Source organism: Cheilinus undulatus, linkage group 14 (genome assembly GCF_018320785.1).
Source record: "Cheilinus undulatus linkage group 14, ASM1832078v1, whole genome shotgun sequence".
Classification (NCBI taxonomy): domain Eukaryota; kingdom Metazoa; phylum Chordata; class Actinopteri; order Labriformes; family Labridae; genus Cheilinus; species Cheilinus undulatus.
The window spans coordinates 29964294-29987215 of record NC_054878.1 but is presented as its reverse complement, the minus strand read 5'-3'; the positions used below and the strand labels follow the sequence as shown (position 1 = coordinate 29987215).

General features: G+C 39.1%; 1 protein-coding gene and 1 long non-coding RNA gene across 2 annotated transcripts in view; both read left to right on the top strand.

The window, feature by feature from the left end:
- Positions 1 to 6212, top strand: part of LOC121520938 — a 49483-nt gene extending 43271 nt beyond the window's left edge. Inside the window, exon 4 of the long non-coding RNA XR_005992816.1 lies at positions 6081 to 6212. This is a non-coding gene — a long non-coding RNA (uncharacterized LOC121520938). The remainder of the gene's footprint in view (positions 1 to 6080) is intronic.
- A 7159-nt stretch (positions 6213 to 13371) lies between these two features.
- On the top strand, positions 13372 to 19475 carry nr2e1 (nuclear receptor subfamily 2, group E, member 1). Its single transcript, XM_041804905.1, has 9 exons — positions 13372 to 13477; positions 13949 to 14094; positions 14777 to 14864; positions 15234 to 15469; positions 15933 to 16079; positions 16331 to 16427; positions 16553 to 16702; positions 18217 to 18322; positions 18584 to 19475. The coding sequence occupies exons 1-9, from the start codon at positions 13372 to 13374 to the stop codon at positions 18744 to 18746; spliced, it is 1239 nt and encodes a 412-aa protein (XP_041660839.1). The 3' UTR covers positions 18747 to 19475.
- The last annotated feature ends 3447 nt before the right edge of the window (positions 19476 to 22922 follow it).

Here is a 22922-nt window from a genome sequence, read left to right as displayed (position 1 = left end):
CATAAATATGGTAAGCAAGGTGTCAGTTGTAAAAACAAACTGAATATGTGCCTTAAATATGTGATATCAGTCTACACCATAAATCATGACTTACTTTTCATAATTTCATGCCAATTTATGACTCAGAACCCCAATATTTTCTGGATTTGAAATTTCTATACATTTCTGCCTTGCTTTAATGTGTTTGATATAAAGACACAGAGGGACTTTTTGAGAGGCTTGAACTCAGTAGGGGGTCCAGGGGTCCCAGGGAATTTTTGGGATTATCAAACTATCTTTGATGCTATTTTATTCACTCTGGGCACATTATTTATTTTCAAATACTCATCTTATTTATTGAAATAACAATCCTTCCTCTGTAGGATGGATCCTTCTGCATTGGGTCCTACAGAGGCGAGGCAAGAGTCCTCCCTGCAGCTGTTTATCACATGTTTGGAACAGGCTAACCAGCCTTGTCCCAAACTGCTCTGGGATAGCATCCCATCCTTCAAACAGCATTTGTAGCCAATCAGCCAGTGTGGTTGTGTTGGTCACTCTGGCACCAACAGCACACCCACACTGATCCCACAAGTGTTCACTGGGGTTGAGGTCAGGACTGCTTGCAGGTCATTCCATCCTCTCCACTCTCAAATTCTGGAGGTAGTCTCTGATAAACCTGGCTCTGTGGGGTCGTACGTTGGGATTGTCACTGGTTGCAGAATCTCAATATCTCTTTGCATTGAAATTGCAACAACAGCAACAGCAGAATAAGCTGTTTGGCTTTGGCAGAGAAGATTTGGCAACATTTTCATGGGCTCAACCCACATACTAAGCTCTGCTGCTCATCCCACAAATGCATGTTCCTGACAAATGTGGCACCATTTAAAAAGGGAAATAAACAGGCTTTCCAACAGTATGAGATCTATTGCCAAGAAGCATTAGGATATAATAAACCAAACACAAATGACAGTACTTTTTGTGCTAAATTTATAACACAATCCTACACTATAGTCATGTTCTTTGTTGCTGTTTTTACCTGTCTAGTTTCACTCTAATACCATAAAAATATAATGACATATTTATGGTGGAAACTGACAATACTTACATTTAAAAGTGTATTGAGCGCTCAAGCAATCCTTTTTTTTTTGTTTTGAAGAGAAGGAAAATGTTGCCCACATAATTGTGGGTAATTCCTGCAAGCAGAGGATAAATACTTGAAAATTCTCTGTTTGAAGGATTCTGTCCTTGGAAGAATTTTGAAGATCTTCGACAAACATTCCTGGGGTAGCAGTAGATACTCTATTTTAGAATCCTTCAGAAATAGCTGTTCCAGGATCCTTCTTTGGCTTTGAGAAACATCTGAAGTGTAAGAGCACTCATGCTCTTCTTGGTTACAGTACGTTTACATATGGTTAGAAAAAGTCACGTTATTGAGGTAGGTCTTAAACTGGACTTTTATAAAGCATTTAAACATGTTAGTCTGACTGAACTCAAAATCACCTTTCTTAATGGAAAAGTTTAGTACAATCATGAAATAACCACATTGCAAACATTACAGAGTAAGCAGCATTTCATAAATAAAACAGAGGAAAGGGTCACAGATTTAATCTGGGATTAAATGATGTATTGATCCATTTTAGAAGTAGAACATGATCGGTGGCTCACTTTAGCTTTGTTAGCTTAAGCTGAAAAATAATATTGCTACACCAGCCACGCAATTAACATTACCACATAAATTAATGTAACTATAACCTTGCAAAGCAGATGGATACGCCCATTTCCTTGTTTCTCACTGGCTAATCCAACTTGTTAAACTCCCATCTGAACCGTTTGGGCCCGGTTAGAAAGTGACAGGGCCAATCAGCGACGAGGGGCAGTACTTTCAGGCATGGCAGAGTCGCGAGTAAACAAGCAGCAGCAAGAGGCTGGTGCAGTTATGGCAGAGGAGCTTAGCGTGGATGCTGCTAAAGCGTAAGTTTTATCAGAACTTGACATTTCTTCGTTTGAAGAAGAACAAAGAACAGCAGTGAGTTGTTTTCTTTTCAAAAACGACAAAATTCAAGTACTTACATGTCTACAGTCACCATGTTTCGCGTTATTCCTGCACAAGCGCAGCTCGATAGCTGCTACATCATGTGTTTTGTTTCTCTGATTGGCCCGTAGAGATGTGACAGACAGAGTGTTTATCCAATCACACTCCGAGTTTTTTTCAAAGCCTCTGCCTTTTCTCAAACGTTTCATATTGAAGCTTTCCCAAATGAATGTGTGAAACACATCTGTTTACATCCATCTTTATTTACAAATAAGATGGTTTTCTAATGGTCTCATTTAAAATTGTAACTCATAAAGAGTTATTAGCTCTTAATGTCATTCCGTTCCATAGCTACCTTAAAACTCCTCAAAGGAGCTTGAACGGCCAATCATATCAAATAAACTGTGCATTGACTCGTGAAAGCTAATGTTGTTTTTGCTAACTTCATACATAGATACAATTATATCAGTGTGAGAAAAATGAGTTTCGGCTACTTGACACACAATTTTACCACAGAATCAGCCAGCACAGTCACCTCTGCATGACTCAGAGCGGTGTTTTCAAGTGCGGCAAATCCTGCCGCACACACAGGCGCGCGCGCGCGCACAACTGAACAGTAGATACACTGATCACGTCGCGCGCGCGCTCCTTGGCTCCCACGTGTTTGTCTTTGCGGTGTGAACAGACTATAAGCCCCTCTGCTCAGCTGTCATAATTTGTTAACGAGTCTTTTCAGGGAGCAAAAAAGAAGGAGAGAAGAGAGAGAGAAAAAGAAAAGAAAGGCTCTTCACGAGTGACTGAAAAGCGGAGGTCCATCCAGAGAGGGAACCCAGGGGCGACATCAGACCGATTTCAGACCGGCCCGTGATGGCATCTCTGTATATTTTAATATTAATGACCCCCCCGGCCTCTATAAGCCTTCAACAGGTGCCCCCCAGCGACACTCGAGACTGAAAACCCGGGATCATTCCCCATCCAAGCATCCAATAAAGACCGAGGATGAAGGAGGAGAAACAAAGAGTAAAGACGCGGAGTTAGAGAGTCAGCCATCTCTGAAAATAAGTTTTTGAGTCACTTTCCCCCAGTTGAAACACGGCTCGATATGTCCCCCCTCCCTTGAGAAAGAGATTGACTTTTGTTTGGAGTTTGTGAGAAGTGGGAATCAGAAGCGGGACAATGGGACTCCCCACGGTGAGAGGCTGAGAGGAGCCATCTCAAATCAGTCAGCCAGAGGACTGACTAATCCGGCCATTGTCCCTCCCCAGCCACCGGCCGCACATCAACACATTCGCCCCCCCATTGTCCCCCCCACCCTCCACCCCTCATGCAGCAGGATTTGCCTCTCCCCAACAGCCAGTTTTGTCCACGGCAGTTCGAGCGGAAGTTTCTCACTGACAATTTGCCCCAAATAGATTTGTCAGAGCGTCCAACTGCACCGCACCGACCTGGACCTGTTGGGTTTCTGGGTTTGGGTTCTGCCTCCTCCTAGGTTTGCTCTCTCTCCATAGTGAGGCTGCAGCGGATGTGTGTGAATGTGGAGGTGTGGAGGAGATGGTGGGAGTGTACTGGTGGAGAATCAAGATGGTTCACTGTAAAAGCACTTGGGTTTTAAGATGATTTTGCTTGAGTATGGCACCCACTGGCAATGTAAAACACTACGTAGGTCTTAATGCAGAGTTCCTAAGTCCTTCACTTAAAGCTCCCATGATGAGTTTTTCTCTTGTTATGAAACAGACTGAAATCAACACCAATGCCTCTATGTGACCTACAAAAACAAACGATAGTACTTACAAGAAGAGTAGTTATGCCGGTGCAGTTACTTTTAAAGCTCTTTAAAGGTGCCACAGGGTAGGTGTCAAAAGAGGTGGTTAACAGCTCACTGCTATAACAGCCTTTCTTTTAAAGTGCAACATTTTACAAAATATTTCTTTTAGTTCAGGAAAGAGATAAGAGGTGCAACTTTGTCCACAAGGAGCACACCTTTAAAGTTCCTCACAGGAGCTTTAATTAAAAATACTACGCTGTAAAGAAAGACCCATCAATACAAGTCACAGTCCTGCTTTCAAGTGTGACAAAGAAGTAGGAAAAGTCAAAGATGGCACTTTTATTTTTGTACAAAGCTATTACCCCCGTGGTCCAGATAAAAAGTGTTTTTATGTTTGTTTTAAGATATAACTACAAAGTGTAATCGTGGCACTTTCTGCAAGCATTTTTATGAACCCTTAGAGAACTACTGAATACTATAATAACTGCAGCCTTTTATGCAGTTATGCATTTGCACAGCCTGGCATTGTGATTGCACTTGTGATTAAGATTAATCGGACAGTGCTATATTGAACATTTGACTGCCCAAGTATAGTAATGGAGTACCCCAGGGCTCAATGTGGAGTCCTTTATTTTCTAAGTGCTTGCTTATTTTTAGTTATCAAAAATTGAAGAAAAAATCCTGGGAGACCTTTGCTCTTCTCCAGCTCCTTTCTTCTTTTTACCCAAAAGTTTTGACTCCCTTCATGTTAGGCTTCGACTAACTTTCTGTATGAAAATAGTGATAATGTTTCAATTCAGTCAGTGAGTGGGAGCTTATTAGAGCTGCACAGTATGGCAATGTGTGACTACACTGGACGATACTATGTTTCTGATCAGATCCATAACTGGTATTGTGAGTCTACTTGGTTTGGTTATAAAAATGCAGAGAATGAAATAAAATAAGATAAAAAGATGTTGATGTACAAGAATGTTCACTTTGCTTAGCTTGAAAGGCCATCAGTATTGTATTATTGTAATAATTTAGTAGTTATACTGGTGGGGCAGCACTAATAGAGGTGATTCTGTAAGTGAAAATCCTGTTCAGTTTCTCCATAGTGGATTTTGTTGCTATAGTATCTAAAATACTCAGACTAACAACAACCTGAGTGTTAAATAATGGCATATGCTCCAGTGCAAAATAAAAGTGTGCATGATATTAACCTCTGTTTAAGGAAAACATCCTTTATTCACAATCTCTGCCAAGAATAAAACAGTATGCAGCAAAAGCTTGCAATCTCAGTGTTATACATTTCAGAGTTGATCTTAACTTCTAGTGTCATTTTAACTCCATTCTGAGTTAAATGGTCTTCAGTGTTGGAGTTACTTGACAGTGTTTATGCAATCAGTGTTAGTCCGAGTCTGTAGAGTTAACTGATCTAAGCGCTGCTCACTGCCATTTCAAATCTGGGCGGTGGAGTTTTTCCATCATGCCTTGGTGCAGATTGTCTATATGTTTTTAGATGTTTACATGCATTTATATGTTTTTAGATGTTTACATGCATTTATATGTTTTTAGATGTTTACATGCATTTATATGTTTTTAGATGTATTTATTTGTTTTTTTTAGATGTTTACATGCATTTATATGTTTGTAGATGTATTTTTATGTTTTTTAGATGTTTACATGCATTTATATGTTTTCCGATTTTTACCTGCATTTATATGTTTGTAGATGTTTACATGCATTCATATGTTTTTAGATGTATTTATATGTTTTCAGATGTTTACATGCATTTATATGTTTTAGTTGTATTCATATGTTTTTAGATGTTTACATGCATTTATTTGTTTTTGAGATGTTTACATGCATTTATATGTTTTTAGATACATTTATATGTTTTTAATTGTATTTATATGTTTTCAGATGTTTACATGCATTTATATGTTTTTAGATGCATTCATATGTTTTTAATTGTATTTATATGTTTTTAGATGTTTACATGCATTTATATGTTTTTAGATACATTTATATGTTTTTAATTGTATTTATATGTTTTTAGATGTTTACATGCATTTATATGTTTTTAGATGTTTACATGCATTTATATGTTTTTAGATGTTTACATGCATTTATATGTTTTTAGATACATTTATATGTTTTTAATTGTATTTATATGTTTTTAGATGTTTACATGCATTTATATGTTTTTAGATGCATTTATGTGTTTTTAGATGTTTTAGATGCCACCTCTTGTACAGTGGTCACTGCTGGGAGTCCTTTGCTCATGCTGATGGTGAAATATTCTCTTCTTTCTGATGGTAGATATGTCTGCACCATGAGTGAAGTTATCCGTTGAGTTAATGCCGTCCCACATGGGGTACTCTACAGAAAAGGGTGGTGTCCCAATTTCCACCAAGGATATATCTCCATTCTCTGTTTGTCTCTCTACACCAATCTTACCAGAAACACCTGACTTGTCCACAGATGTCAAATAAAATGGTAAACATTAGTAATTATGAAAAGTGCATTGCAATGTGTAAATAATTACAAAAATGTAAAACCTGAAAATTTTAAAACTAACATAACAGGAAATCTTTCTGTTAGCAATATATCCCAATTTTGTGATCAATGACATAAAGAAGTGCACCTTACATACACCTTAATATGACAATGACACTTAAGTGGTTAAAAACTTCTTTAGTAGTTAACAACATGCTGATTTAAACCAACACTTGTCAGTGTTAAGAAGTCAATTTTTAACTCCTCTTGACTAGCGTTAAGGTACCAACTCTCCAAAAAGAGTCAAATCAGCACTTTACTATCTCTAAAAGTTTCAGTAATAACTCTGAAGCCTTGTTACTCAAACAGCAGGGTGCTTAACCACAAAAGTCACCATTATTTATGTCTTAATGACACATATATTTAATGCAGCATTCACCATGTTTTCAGATCGTCTCTTCGCCCTACTTCCTCTTCGTTACTTTTCAAAACAAAAGAAAGAAACAAAAATGATCAGAAACCGATGAAAATCAGCTTAAAAATAAAAGAAGCATTTATAAATGAGTAATGGGTCATTTACAATGCCCTTTTAAAAACCATTTTAGAGGAAAATATTTTCATCGAGAGATAGATTTGATGGCTGAAAGAAAGCAGTATGAGATTTGCTCTTAAACAACTTAAACATGTACAAGAGAGATAGACAAAGAGGATGTCCACAGGGGGCGCCAAAATGGAAACAAACTACCTTCCCCAGGAGCTTTAAAGAGTTAAACTGTAGCCAGAATAATGTCACAATCAAAAAAGCTGAACTGATGATCAGAATAGTTTACTTTACTTTCTTAGGGTCAACTATTGATTATTTGTCTGATCATTGAAGATGTAAACAAACATCACTTTTACAGTAGGTAATGTAACTGTTAGCATTTTGGTAAACATTGTCAAATGTTAACAAAAGTGTAGCCAACCCTACGGGTCATATAGGATTGATTAGAAGTAAAAAAAAAAAAAAAAAGTCAGAATTCCCTCTGAAAACTTAAATATTTATTTTCAAACAAGGCTACAAATGTTACATTTCAATATGAAATTTGGACTGTTTGGTGTTTTGTAATAGGTTAGTCTTCTTGGGAGAAATGACGATACTGACACCTGATTGGCTGGATTAACAACAGTGCTAGGTTCACGATTAAACGTATTTCTAAATGATCAATAAAAACGTCTACTTAACATTTTAAATATAATAAAGGCTTAGTTTTCCTTAAATGACTTGTGGAAAAACGGAAGAAGGTCCTTTTAAATTCTGAGTGAGCACGCGGACAGGTAACCTGCATTGTTTAGAGCTGTCCGTGGTGCTGAAATCAGACTGAAATTTCCTCTGTTATTTTCAAAGCATCATATTTCAGATTATACCTACTCACATAATAGATGAGGGTTTTGTTCTGCGGGTTTCTGTTTCTGAGTTGAAGCTTCTTACAACAACCGCCTAACCGACCCCGTTTAAGCGCCGTTACGTGTCATTAAATAGAGCCAGCGGAGTGATTCTTCTCTGTTAGACAATCATCTCCTGATCTGAGCTCCATGCAGCTGCAGCAGAAGAGTGACATCTATTCTCTGCCCGGTCACTTTTAAGGGATGCACGGCTGCTTGGCTTTTACTCGGCTTGAATCCTTCTCATTATTTGCTCTCTGGAGCTTTGTGACTTCTCCCTAAAGCCAATTGGTTTCCGCCTGGACGGTTTGGGGGGCCTGCACAGTGATAGCAGTGCGTAAAAGATGGCACAACTATAGCCTCCAAGCGATGATGATACTTGGAAAAAACAAAGAAAAAGGACAAAAAACTTTTCATTTTAGATATGTTAATGTTGTGATTTTATTTGAACGTCACTGAAATACAAAAGTCAACAGGTGAAAACCAGGAAAAATATCACATCTACAAATCACGTGCGTAATGACGCGATTTCGTCGTTACGAAAATTTAAAAAAGTATATTAAACATACAGAGAAGTCCCAGAGTCTCGAGTTCTTCTTTCGACCGTCGCTTTTTAAATCTTCCCTTGAGTATGTCAAGTATCCACATACTGATGCTGAGCTCCCTCATAAAAACAGATACACAATCCAGTGTTCCCTTTGTTGGCGTCATTTCATTGACTGTTGGAGGAGAAGAGAGTCACTAATACAAAAAAAGTGAAAGAAGGCAACCCGGGCAACCATGATGTTGGTTATATTTGTGTAAAGGCTATCAGTGAATGACGAGGATTAGGACGAGTTAAGGAGATTATGTCACACATTCACAACTCAGCCACCCCGGCAGCCACCCACACACACAAGCACGCACGCGCACGCACGAAAAATTAGACACTTAGAAATACTGATTTTTTTTTTTTTTTTTTTTTTTTTTTTTTTGTCTGAGAGAGGCTCGGAATTCTGCTCGTAATTATGGTCCTAAAAGATGTTATTTAAATTATCAAGAATTTTCTAATAAAGAAGTAATGTAGCCTACCGGTGCTTTTATTTTGAAGGGGATTTTTATGAGATAAAAACACACAATATGTGGTCTTTTTCCCCGTGTCCCTGCAGGAAAATCAAAGGAATATTATGGAGATTTTCTTCCCGGCTTGTTAGTGTGAAGCCTAAAGGGCAGGTTGAAAGACTAAACAATAGCTGATTGCAATTAACTCCGCCCCCTCCGCCTCCACCCTGTCCGCTTAAATCGACACTTTGTGGGTCCATATGGCCCACAGTGTACCGTGGGAATGGACACAATTTAAAAAAAAAAAAAACACACACACAGAATATGGATTTCTTGGAGTTACTAAGAGAAAGCACAGCAAGCTGTCAAGGTCAGGGTGTCAGTGTGCGGGGCCCCCGCGCGAGCCTCCGGACAGGACAGGCGGGCACAGTGTGTGCACCCAGGGGTGGGTGGATGGGGAGGTCCTGAATCCCTCCACTGACTGCAGGGCGGCATGGGAGAGCTGTTTAAAACCTGTTTACACCGTGTTCAAAGAGAGGGAGCTCATTAAGCCATGAATTCGACGTCACAGGTGCAAGAAAGAGTTAACTGTCAGATTTATGAAAATGTTTTCAATAGTAACGGGCAATTAGATAAGATTTTAAACTTAAACAAGTCGCATGAAGTTAGATTTAGTTGCAACTGGTTGACTTGATTGCTTGTTATCAAATGATTTATGTTAACTTGGTCCAACAATTTTCTTTTTAGAGTGCATTAAAGTAAAGTTTGTATCAGTCCCGTTATCTTTTTGTCTTTTTATAAAGTCTAACACGAGGTTTTTAGTTTTGAAAAATTACATGTTTAAAAAAAATCTTAAGTTGAATATTTAAAGAAATGTGACGTCAAAACAGAGCTAACAAGAACGTCATCAACAGCTGATAGATAACAGTTTTTAGTTGATATTTATGCAACTTTTATCATCAATGCATTTTTTTAGATACACATAAAAAGGAAAAAATTGGAGGAAAACTAAAAAATACTTCAAGTTGTAATAACTAAAGTTCATTCAACTCAGGGTAACAAGTTGCAAGAAGGTAACTTGAGTTGCAACTTGATAACTTGAGTTAAATAAACTTTATTCAATGGTTGTTACCACTTGAAGCTTTTTCTTTTTTATTTACCTTTTTCCTGTTTTTTTTTTAATTTCTTTTTTTACTATTTTCATTTTTATTCATTTTTAGAGTGTTGCTGTGTGATGAGCAGGTCATCACTTTCAGCTTGGCTTTTTGTTTTTGGAATTTTTGAAAGATCAAATGAAAAAGCAGCATCGCTTTCTAGCTTTTAACTACAGTCATGGAATAACTTTATTGATAAAGGACACTCTAAACATGGTTGACAATAATAGAGGCAGCAAAATACTGACATACCTAAAAGTATATTTTCCTCGCCTTTATTAACTTTTTTAGCCCTCTGAGCAGCGGACAGATTTCTGCACTCAGATCAATGAGTGCAGCAGTGTGGCACGTGCACTCATAACGGAGATATTGCACCACTGTAAGTCATCTTTGTTTACTGCCCTCACATTTTGCATTGCTCTTCATTTAGATCTTTTTTATGCATTCAGAACTTAAGAAATACTTCATTATAGTCACTATTGTTTCTGTTTTTAAAGTTTGAGCCTATGCTTGTCAAAGACTTCTGTTAATCCATGAAAAAGGCAAAACAGCTGACTTATATGTGATAAAATGTTAACCTTTTGATTTAATATTTAATTTCTAAAGTCACAAAACAGTGAATTTTAAAATAAGTCAGTGATTATACTAGTACACTTTTAAGGTGAGTTAGATCTGTTAGTCTGTGGTTCTGATCACTGACTTTGACTTTAAATGTTAAGAGTCCTTTTTTAATGAGGTAAAGTTGCATTCCTGATGTTTTTAAAAGCGAGTTTTCTGCAGCATCGTCTAAAATTACGCACAAAGAAGTGAGATTTTTGCATCTTCTACCATTTTTAAGAGTTTGATGGGGAAAAGTGCTTGGTATTCCTCGATAGCGTCTCTGTTTGCTTTTTTCTTATTTAAAAGCATCTGAAATGTTGCACAAAACTCGCGTGCAACTTTTTTTGCAACGTCTCTTGATCCATGAGCAAGGCACCTCCACATCACTTCTACACTCTCACATTCACACAGTCAGCCACACTCTCTCCCTCTCTCTCTCTCCCTCACACGCCAGTGACGTCAGGCTGGAGTTTGGAGTAGAAAGCCAAGTGGATGAAGGAAGTGGAGATCTCCACCCTCCAGCGTCCCCCTGACACTTCTCATAAATATTACCGAGGCTTATTTGAACAACTCGCAGCACAAAGTCACATCGTGTCCTGCGTTAAACGCGCTTTTATGTCAGGAAACTAGAAAAGTGTGTTTTTTTTTTCCTTCCCTAGCTCCAGGCTGCTTTTCAACAAAGCCAACTTTATGCACCGGTTGCTGCGCCGCGAGCTGGACGGCTGCTGTGGCCGCTAACAGGTCGCTGCCCCCGGGGCTACAGATTGCGCCTCTACCCCGTACAGGGACCCAGACACCGGAGGTGAACGTTGTCAGACACGATGTACAGCCGGGTATCTTAACCTGGGCGCTTTATTGGGAAATCTGTCAAGTTTGCTAACTGAGGAGGACTTTGTTTGGCCGATCTTCTCTCTGCTGGTGAAGACTTGAAGGAAAGGTGCTGTTGTTGTGTCGCCGATTTCTGTTTTTAGAAGCGAGAGAAGAGCAGAAAGAGGAGCCCTTTTTTCTTCTTGAACTTTATTCCTAAGTCGAGTTTCCATGATGAGCAAACCTGCAGGCTCAACAAGTGGCTGTCTGGATATTCTGAACGTCAAATCAAGTAAGTGTGGCTGCTGTCTCCTCACGCGCGCTGCTGCTCGGCGTCAGAAGACGAAAACAAGCATTCAATGTAACGGCTGATTCTCACGATTCTTTACGTCTGATGTCACTCACTTTACTGTAATAAATTAGCCACTTCTTAGCTTGTGTGCTCTGCAAAAAGTGTGAGCGGTTTCTCCGTGGGGAATAGCTGTGAGCCGAGTGCGTAAAAGTGGCTCCATGACGTTTCAATGAAACGCTCTCGGCCTGCTAAGATTTGTCCTAAAATGAAGTTTTTGTGAAGTTAAAAGGGGAAAAAAAAACAGCGAGCATCAAAACTGGAGTGTTGAAGTGGCTGACACTTGTTGCATCCAATTAAGATTTAAGGCTACGAGTAAAAATGGTGCGTTTAAGAGTAGGAAATTCAAGAATTAAATGAAGATTTTAACGTCAAAGTCAGAGACTCTCATCTGCTGTTCTTTTCTGATCCGTACAGATATTAAATTAATAAAATATGTTTAAATATTTCTGCACAGGCGCTGTATAACACCAGAGACTAAAAACATTAATTAAATCAATCCTAAATACTATCAGGTATTTTAAATAAAATCTTGAGTGGACTTTTTAACCTGTGTTATAGATTAATATTGCATAGTTTAATATGTTGGATTAAATTGTAAAAATGTTAAAAATGTATTTTTAACATTTGGAACAAGGCCTCATAAATTCAGAGTAAATAAGATTTAAAACAAGGGCCCATCTAGTCTGTATTAAGATTATTCTGCATTCCTCCTCTATGTTTCTTTAGTAAACGCAGCCATTTCCACGCGTGTTTTAATGTCACACTGCTGCTTTATCCTGTTTCAATGATTAAATGACTTCTAAATAAAACTAATGAGACTAAAGCAGCACAGCTCCACGTCCACCAGGTTCAAGCCCACATTATGGGTGGTCAGCAGAAACATTTCCTGCTCCCAGTAGAAACTTCATTTCCAGTTTCTTTTAGCAGCTCTTCGGCCTGATGGTGATTACGTTAATGGAAGATGCCATATATCTTCAAGCAATTACTGCACACAATGGGGACGAATTGGACCCCCACAGGGGGAAGTTAAATACATTTCCCCCCTTTCACAACAAAATTGTGCATCATTTTATTCAGCTGGCACTAGGAAAGTAGTTTTAGTTGAAATCCTGCGGTTTCTATTTCTCTGGTGCGCGGATGAACTTGACTTCAGCTTTGATTTAATCAGTAAGACTTTATTTAAATGTAAAGTAAGCTAGAGTGTAGTCTACGTGGTAATAGAAGAAGAAAATGGGGGTGAATTCATAAAGCAGCAGGCTGATATTTTTTATTTACGCACGAGATTTTAAAAAAGAAAGTTGCCTTTCAGCAGGCCAACTGTTGCTTTCACATCAAAACGTGATCTCTCTCCATCTCATGTCAATTACACGGCTGTGACCGACACTTAAATATCCCACACGGTCATTTGCTTCTTAATAATCTGCCAATTGGAGCCCCATAACTCTCTCCTGGAGTCATTGTTTTTGCTGCTCGCTGCTTATTCCCATGCTACCCTTTTTGCCGGGTCACTGGTGAATCAATGAGCAGGTGGCAAAACGTCAGTGTAATTACATAGACGGCGTTTCCCTCCAGAATAAAAAAAGGGACTCCCTCATATGCATACAAATATACTTCTATAGATTTCAATACAGAATCTTCAGAGGAGAAAAAAAAAATCAATTTTTTTCATCTCCACCGGGTCCATTTACATACACTTCATTTGAGTTGGTGAAACGAGTTGGTGCGCATTATTCTCATGGTGCAGTGTCACTCCCTAATCCCGGGGCCTATAGACCTGCGGGATAAAGCAGCTGTCGAGTCCCATTATGAAGGGGAGTTGGCAGCTTGTCGAGATCCAGGCAGTCAGACGAGGTTCAATGGGGGAAAATCATTAAGTTAACACTTTCCCCTAATGTCTCCATTGTGCGCCCTCGGCCCATTGTCTTAGAGAGCTCAGATATGACGCTTCCCACCGGACTTTATTCTGGAAATGTGCGCCGCGAATTCCCATGGTGGGACGAGGCGCGGGGCGCTGTCCAGTATGTGTGTGGGTGAGGGAGAGAAAGAGTGTGTGTTTGTGGGATTTCTGACAAAAACTGTGATTTGTCGGACGATTTGTTTTTGTCAGACACTCATAATGAGTTCAGTCTTGTCATTTACTGTACAGCCAGTCACTTTTAGCCAGATTTGATGCCAAACTAAAAAGGACAGATATGAACTGTCCAACTCCTACAATTATTTATTATTCATCCAGATCTCCAATGTTTATGAAATCATTTTCAAGTAATTCCATTTCTAAACTGTCTCCTTAAAACATTTTGGCCCTTTCTCAGGTCGGATTCTGGACATCCCTTGCAAAGTGTGCGGAGATCGCAGCTCAGGGAAGCATTACGGTGTTTACGCCTGTGACGGCTGCTCGGGGTTCTTCAAGAGGAGCATCCGGAGGAACAGAACCTACGTTTGCAAATCTGGCTCTCAGGTAAGGCCTCCTCTTCTCCTCTTTTTCCCCACAAAGGCCCTTAAAAGCTGCGACAAGTGTGCCATGTCTTTTTTGATGAGTCACTTTTAAATTGTGGATAATAAATCAAGTTGGAGATCCACAGAAGCGACGAAAATGTATCAATGCAAGCTCATGTGCGCGTATTTTCTGCCATATCTCATCAAATATCTGCAGCAGGGCCAACTGCGCAGAGATGTTTATTAAAAGTGTACTTATAAGAATGATTTAAGGGATAAACCTTATACAAACGCGCGCATTTTTACGCACAGTGTCCTTTCTCCTGGCGCTGTGTTAAGTCTCCCCTGATGAGCATAATTGTGTCATGCCTCTTCCATTAAGCTTTGGGGCTAAACATCGCGCTGCTGTAATATACCAGGTGTAATCCAATCTAATGTGATGACTCCAAGGCGAGGATTTAGGCAGCAGAGGGCGGGATGGAGTGCTTATCCTCCGAGATGAGGCCGCACTGCAGCGGCAGGGGAGCAGGTCGATAACTGCGCGATAATAGCGCGAGCTTTCACCTGGAGATTGGCCTCCCGGGAAGATAATAATAGGAAGTGTTTTATTGTGGGGGGAAAAAGCTGAGAGATATTCAGGCTGTAAATCACACTGTCTGCGTTTGTCTGTGTGTGTGTGTGTGTGTGTGTGTGTGTGTGTGCAGGGTGGCTGCCCCGTGGACAAAACCCACAGAAACCAGTGCAGAGCGTGCCGTTTGAAGAAGTGTCTGGAAGTGAACATGAATAAAGACGGTAAATGGGTTTAATTGAATTATCACTTCAGCCATAGACACGCTATGTGCTGGCGTTTGGGTTAGAGGTGAGGGAGGGGATGGGTTGTTGTTTAAAGGCTGTTGGTGGAGGCTCAAAGAAGCAACAGGTTGATGACTTCTTACCTTTTTGATGTATTTTATTTAGAAATTCTCATTTATGGATTACAGCTCATTAAAAACAATTATCTGACCTTTTACGCACACAAAGCTCGCGCTTTGAGGCCTTCATTTCAGAAGAATTCATCTGTGGAGAGTTAGTGTAATCTTCAGGGAAGAGAGGGTTCAATAAATGTAATAAATTAACTCCGTCACTGCTTCACTCTGTGTCCACTCCTGTCCTGTTTCACAGCCGTCCAACACGAAAGGGGCCCCCGGACGTCCACCATCCGCAAACAAGTCGCCCTATATTTCCGGGGCCACAAAGAGGTGAACGGATCGTCGACCCATTTCCCGGGATCCTCTCTGCCTGGCCCTCCCTTCTTCACCACGGTCACGCAACTGGAGCCTCACAACCTGGAGATGAGCGCGGTGGCCACCACCCCGGAGAGACAGGCCATCGTGGGCCTGGCTCAGCCCACACCGAAGGTATGATCCAGGATGGTTTTTTTCCACTTTGCCTAATTTATACATTTATTTATTCACCCGGATTGAATGGATTTGGAGTTTTTCAACGTGACTGGTTGTGATTTTTCTGATTTGACTGACAATTTAGAGCATTTAAGTCCAACATAAAAGCTCAAACTCTGATATATCTTATAGTAAATAAAGCTTGTCCTGTGGATATTTGTATTGTTGCCTTCCCAAATGTTATTATAGGATTACAGCTTTTTTTTTCGCAAGGGTGAGAAGTTGAAATTCTTGTCCCGATTTAGCAGCTACAAATCCGCCTATTAGATTTCTCACTGTAAATCCTCCTCAAGCAACACTAATAATTATAAAACCAGGTGCTGGGGCTTGGAATTTGACCTTTTTTGTTCACGGTTCTCTGCACCGCGTTTCATTACAATGAAACAAACTGATTGGTGCATCTTTTGTCGCCTGTTTTCAGTATCCACATGAAGTCAGCGGCACTCCGATGTACCTCTATGAGGTGGCCACAGAGTCTGTGTGCGAGTCTGCAGCTCGCCTCCTTTTCATGAGCATCAAGTGGGCCAAAAGTGTTCCCGCATTCTCTACCCTGCCTTTATCAGACCAGGTATAGTTTGGACTACAAGTCTTAATGTAATCCTGAATGTTTGGGAAACTACAAGTTGTTTTGATCCATAATTGATGAATGTAAGAAAATGTGCTTGTTTTTATTGCAGTTTAAAAGATTTGGTTAGATTTGGTTGTCTGTGCGTAAAATAAAAAGAACATCTTTACGCACGAGCTGCTTTATTATAGGTACAGACTACGGCTTAAAAAGAATATGTTTTTCATTAACTCTGAAACAAACCTTCCTTGCAGCTCATTCTGCTGGAAGACGCGTGGAGGGAATTATTTGTTCTGGGTATTGCGCAGTGGGCCATTCCTGTGGACTCCACCACTCTTCTTGCTGTTTCTGGTATGTACGAGGCACGAGAGGGCTTTAAAGGCCTCTCCCGGGCCGCACGAGCCACGGATGTAAATGTGTTTAAGAGCCAGTGCTGCTATAGAGTTGTAATGACCTTTTTTTACGCGTTTCCCCAGGGATGAACACTGAAAACACCGAGTCTCAGAGGATGAATAAGATCATGTCTGAGATTCAGGCACTTCAGGAGGTGGTCACCAGGTTCAGACAGATGCGCCTGGATGCCACAGAGTTCGCCTGTTTGAAATGCATCGTGACATTCAAAGCCGGTCAGTCTGTTTATAACACTCTTGTATTGTGCTCGTGTACTGCACATATAAGCACAAATGTAAAGTTGTGAATGATTACTTTTTTCAATGTAAGTCTGCTTTATTAAAAAAGTCCTCAGTGCATATTAACTATCACCACTGTCAGAAGTACATCACTGTCATTGTTGAAATGCTCACAAAACTCTGTGGCATCACTGGGATGGAAGTGTTAAGACTGACAGATTTTGAATATAAATGTAAGTTGTGTGTTTTTTAAATTCTAACACTGAATGTATTTATAACGTTATAAATAACTTTTCTTTTTTTTCAACTGTAAAAAAGTGGAACAAAGTGTATATAGAAGAATTGATGATAAAATATTTAAAAAGTTGATCCTTAGACACTTACAGGATTGAAGTAAAGAGGGAAAACAAAAATCTAAATGGCCAGTGATTTTTGGGAGATTTAAAACGCAAATATGAGACAAAAATATTTTTGTGGAAAACATTCAATTATGCTACTTTGCATATACATATAAAGATGTATATATATAATAGCAGTAGATAAAGTTTTTTGATTTTTTTAAGTTTTCAAACATTTCTTACCATGTAAGTGCTGATATATTTCAGCGGAAATTGTTTTATTTTGAAAAGTCTGATCGAAAAAAAGGGCGGCATTTAAAAAACGTAATGGGCAGAGCGTCCTGAGAGCAAATAGAAGACAAAACGTCGAACTTTTTCGGGAAAACACATTAAATTATTTTATTTTCCCTTGATAGAATAGATAATAACAGTTAAGGTAAATTTCCAATTTGAACATTTCTGATCAGTTAAGGGCTAATGCATTTTAGTGGAAATAGTTTTATTTTGAAAAGTCAACACAATTATTTCTTATAAAGGGAGGCATGTAAAAATTCTAAATGGGAAAAGCGTCTTTGGATTTACAACGTTTAAATGGGAGACAAAAAATATATATATTTTTAGGGGAAAAACATTAAATTATGTTGTTTTTCCCTCGGTATACATGATATAACAGCAGTCATTTTCCAACTTGTTACACATTTCTTAAGGGCTTAAGTATTTTAGCGGGAATAGTTTTATTTTGAAAAGTCAACACAATTAATTTGACATTTAATGTCACAAACAAGCTTCTTGTGAATTATCATGATGGATTGTATTGCATTTTTATTGGTTTTGTAAATAAACTGATTAAATTATTTCTTACGAATTCTAAACTGGAAAGTGTCTTCAGAGATTAAGAAAAAAGTGAAATAGGAGCAAAGTCGAATTTTTTAGGGGAAAACACGAATTTGTTATATTTTCCAATATACATGAGATAACTGTTAATAAAGTAATTTATCAAAATTCTAAACATTTCTGATCATGCTCAAGTATTTTAGCGGAAATAGTCTTATTTTGAAAAGTCGGCACAATTGATTAAAAAAAAAAAAGTGCTATTTTACCCGATGCAACAAAAAATAGTATTTCATTAGCTTTCCAAGTTATTCATACATGTATTCCTCCTTCCTCTTTCAGTTCCTACGCATGGCAGCACTGAGATAAGAAGTTTCCGCAACGCCAGCGCCATTGCTGCACTACAAGACGAAGCACAGCTCACTCTCAACAGCTACATACACACCAGGTAACAAACAAAGCAGTAAATAAATCAATCAGTAAGTGGCGTATTTGTTCTTCGCCGTCTCCTTTAGTCTAACTTCATGTGAGGTAATCAGCCAACAAGCCGTTGCACTTCCCTGTAATTGGGCGCACGTGCAACAGTTGAACCACCTCTTTAATTAGCAGCCGTTCGTCACAGGTGTGTGCTAATTGGCTACAGTGCGAGTCAGTCTGCTTGTGAAGCAGGAGTAACGAGTCGTGTTTGACCCTGAGTGCTGTCTTACAGGTATCCCACTCAGCCATGCCGCTTCGGGAAACTCCTCCTTCTCCTGCCGGCTCTCCGCTCTGTCAGCCCGTCCACCATAGAGGAGGTTTTCTTTAAGAAGACCATCGGGAACGTCCCCATCACCAGGCTACTCTCCGACATGTACAAGTCCAGCGATATATGAGCACGCGCACATATGGGCTATGGAAAAGACTTGAACTGAAGCCGCACAGCAGAAGTGTCAATCATAGCATGTGTACCTTTGCCTCCAGTGAAACAAAGACTTCAACAAAGCCAGAATTCACCGAGTAGCCTGTTAACAGTCAGTATAGTCGAGGAATAGCTTGTAACTTTCATTATAGTGACTGGAGCGAAACAGCCGCCATATTTGCTGTGGGCACAGAGAGCCTGCACTGTTTACAGACTCCGAAGAGCGTGTGTCAAGTATGTCCTACATAAAAATATTATCTATTCACAAGTTTTCCGAGTCTCTGAGACCAATGAGCTTGACGACCAATCCAGTCTTTTATTGCTGTATTCAATCCCAGTGGAGGAAACCAAATAAAGATGACGCATGCGTAGTGGGGACGTAAATCGCTGTCCTCCTGATCCGGTGCTGAAACCAAACGCATGAGGAAACGAAAGAAAAGCGAAACCCTCGAAAGAAATAAGAAGGAAAAAGACTTATATTTGTGCTGGCATTGCCTCCAGACTGTAAAACCACAATCATTTGATGATGGTGTTTGTATTTAAGTGGTGACTGTCCTGTTTGTGTTGTTGTGTCCTGTATGAGGCGCAGCAGTCGAGATGTTTAGGTCGACTTTGTCAAGTTAGACACTAACACCGGATAAAATGATGTTCAGCACTTGGAAATTCTCTTTTGTGGCCTGTGATGTTTTTATTCTGTTGTAAATATTTGGAGTTATAACTATTTAGAGTTGTAACCAGATAATAAAAGACACTGAATGACATGTTTTTATATAATATAGATATAAAACACCAGCTGCTGTCTGGAAACTTGTTTATCCTTCACATCATTACAAACCATAGGAGAACAGAACAGAGGCTTACGTGATTAGAAAGCTATAAGAAATGTATGTTGCTTAATATTTAGAGAGGAACCTGTCTAAGTTTGTGATTTTTTTTTATCACAAATCAATGATTGTTCATTTGAAATTAGTGTATAGACTACTAAACTAGCTGGAAACCAGCAGCTATCTCCTAGAAAAGTAACTGCAGATCCTTCACTTTGATCCCTTCGGTCAAAAAAGCACAATATATTATTGTAAGAACATATGGCTTTTATTTGAGCCAAACTGGTAATCTGGTGCCCTCTGGCCTGATACCATAAGTTAGCTCACAATGGAAGGTCTTACTTTTCACTTAATCCACCTAAAAGTAGTTGCACCACAATGTAGAAGTAACTATTTAGAAGTTTTGCACAGCAGTTAAAGCTAAAGAGTAGAACATCACACATTTAGATTTTAAGACCAAAAATACAAGGTTTAATTTTCCATTTCAGGACACTTAAAATAAGCTGTACTTCTGACATTAAAGCATTTTAAAGCTAATAACCCCTTTAGATAAGTATGAAAACCAAAGATCACTTAAAGACCTCATAGTCTTGCATTTAAGACTTTTACATACTTTTTAAAAGCCTTAATTTTTGCTGTATTGATTAATCAACTTTCAATACTTTTAAAGACTGCAGATACCCTGCACATTAAAACATTTGGAGTGACAATCCAGTTTTAAAAAGGATTATAACTAGTAACAAATGCTAACAGAATGGCAGGGGAGCTAATGAATAATGTGTCCTCTGACACACGTAGGGGTGTCATGATTTCGGAGATTAAACTTGGATACCATTCTGCTAGGCCTGGACGATAGATTAATTTTATTGCTTAATCGTGTTTAAAATCTATATATTTTTTCTGTTAACTTAAACACACAGTGCTTAACAAATTTATTAGACCACCTGTCATATTTGTCTCTAAGACCATCCAGCGTCATGAAGTGCTTTTATGCGGACTCTTTCATTTTCAGTGAGCTCTCGACGTTTTACCATTTTGAACAGGAATGAGGTATTTCAAACTGAATTCACCTTTTTATACCCAAATTTGAGCCGGCTCACTGGGCTTCTCTGAGAAGTCAGAAATCAATCAAGCATAACATTCAACCACTAAAACTTATTTTTCTGTTCAGGAATACAAGTAAATAACTATAATTTAACAGATTAATCAAGAAATAATAATGTGCTTTACTATTTTTTCAGGGTTTTTTTTGTAAATCAGTAAATTTGAAAATTCATGGGTAACAATAATAATGATATTTTAGCATTAAAAGTATCATTTTGGTTAAAGAGCTTCTACATATTGGTGTATTAACCATTGCAGAAACATAAAAAATGATTTTGGTAATTACCAATGCTGTTAATTTAGGGCAGCTGTGGCATAAACCTTACTTTGGGTGGTGGTCTAATAAATTTGTTAAGCACTGTAGTTCTACCAAAAGTTAAACCTACTGTTAGAGATGCATGATATTATCAGTGTGAGATCAGTATCGGCAGATATAAGGTAAAGAAGTTGATTATTAGTATAGGCAGGTAGGAAAATTTCAGCTAATATCAGCTGTAAAAATCATCCGTATGTGCAAATAAGTTTGTTGCATTTTAGGCAGGACCAACAGACGTACATTAGCTGACGTGATTTTCTTTGTTCATCTAAATTTCTTCAACTTTAAAGTGTCTTTTAAAGACTGAAGTTTGTTTCTTTGTTCATCCTTGAACTTCAGACAGTATTTTTAAGATTGAAGTTTTAGATTTGAACCACAGTCACATTATACATTTACATTATACATATTGGTTTTGTAAATATCGGCTTTCGGAAAAATTCCAATATCGTGCATCCTTACCTTAACCTGACACGCCCGATGGATCTGAAAAAACCTTCAATACTAAGCATTTGGGAAAGGGCAGAGGATTTGAAAAAAACTCAGAGTGTGATTGGATGAGCATTCCATCTTTCATATCTTTATGGGCCAATCAGAGCAACAACACACGTAATGTAGCCATGACTGAGGTGCGCGTACACAACTACAGAGGAATAATGCAAAACATGGCGAGTGTAGACATGTCAGTACACGACTTTTGTTGTTTTGAAAAGAAAACAACTCACTGCTGTTCTTTGTTCTTCTTTTAACAAAGAAATGTCATCAAGTTCTGATAAAACTGGTGCTTTAGCAGCATCCACGCTAATCTCTTCCGCAATAATTGCACCGACCTCTTGTTGCTGCTTGCCTACGTCACGACTCCGCTACACCTGAAAGTACTGCCCCTTGTCGCTGATTGGGCCTGTCACTTTGTAACCGGGCCAAAACGGTTCAGACGGGAGCTTTGCAAGATGGATTCGCCAGTGAGAAACAAGGAAACAGGCGTATCCATCTGCTTTGCAAGGTTATCCTTACCTTCTGTCAGAGTCTTTGTTAGTTTAGGTGAACATTACGAACAAAACTTATTTCACTTACATGCAGCTTATGTTTAATTAGAGCTCTCAAACTAAAAGTAAAACACCCTGCTGATGTTCAATAATCAATCATTTCACTAAGGCTGGCCACACACTACAGGATTTTTAGCCCGATTTTAGCCAAGATTTGACTCACCCGACGACTGTGGGGGTGTATACTGACTGAAGCCTCATCGCAAACGATTATTTGAGTAGTCTGCATGTGTGTGGTGTCAACACGATTCATTTACTGCTCCAAATCGCGTTGTAACCTACCAGACCCTGAATCGTGAATATCAAACATGTTTGATATTCACGATTCTAGATCGTAGTGCCGCTGACAGAGTACCCACAACAACCAATCAGAGTGAGCACACCGGGCAGCGTCACCAGACGGATCACACGTACTTTCACCCCTCACAACCATAAGCACAACTGTACCTTAATTCCAGCCAGGATTTTGTCCTGAGTCTTTCCCTTGTTTTATGATTTTTGTTGCACGTGTAACACATGCCAGGACAGCCTTTTGTGGAGAGACAGCAAGACGGTATCGACAGACGTCCGTGTTTTTTTTCCCTGAAGTCACATGATCACGCAAGATCGTAGGCAGGTCGGCAGGAGTGTGGTCTCCAGTGATCTGACAGTCTGTCTGAGTCATCTAGTGTGTGTGTTCTGAGGATTAAAAATATAAATCGTCCTTCACCAGCCTTACTGAATATTTTTTCTGAGACATCTTAATAAACACCTTTGGTGTCACAATGTTTGTCTGACACTGACCCAGTGGAAGATATGATGCATTAACATATACAAATTAATAATCAGTATTCTTTGAATGGTCTTGTTTGCTTCACAGGGCA

Bases quoted from the DNA above. Each gene is read 5' to 3' on its own strand.
- nr2e1 (XM_041804905.1), top strand. From the start codon at position 13,372: ATGGTGCAGTGTCACTCCCTAATCCCGGGGCCTATAGACCTGCGGGAT. The intron at 14,865-15,233 runs GTAAATGGGTTT...CCTGTTTCACAG, and splicing joins AGTGAACATGAATAAAGACG to CCGTCCAACACGAAAGGGGC. The intron at 16,080-16,330 runs GTATAGTTTGGA...CCTTCCTTGCAG, and splicing joins CCCTGCCTTTATCAGACCAG to CTCATTCTGCTGGAAGACGC.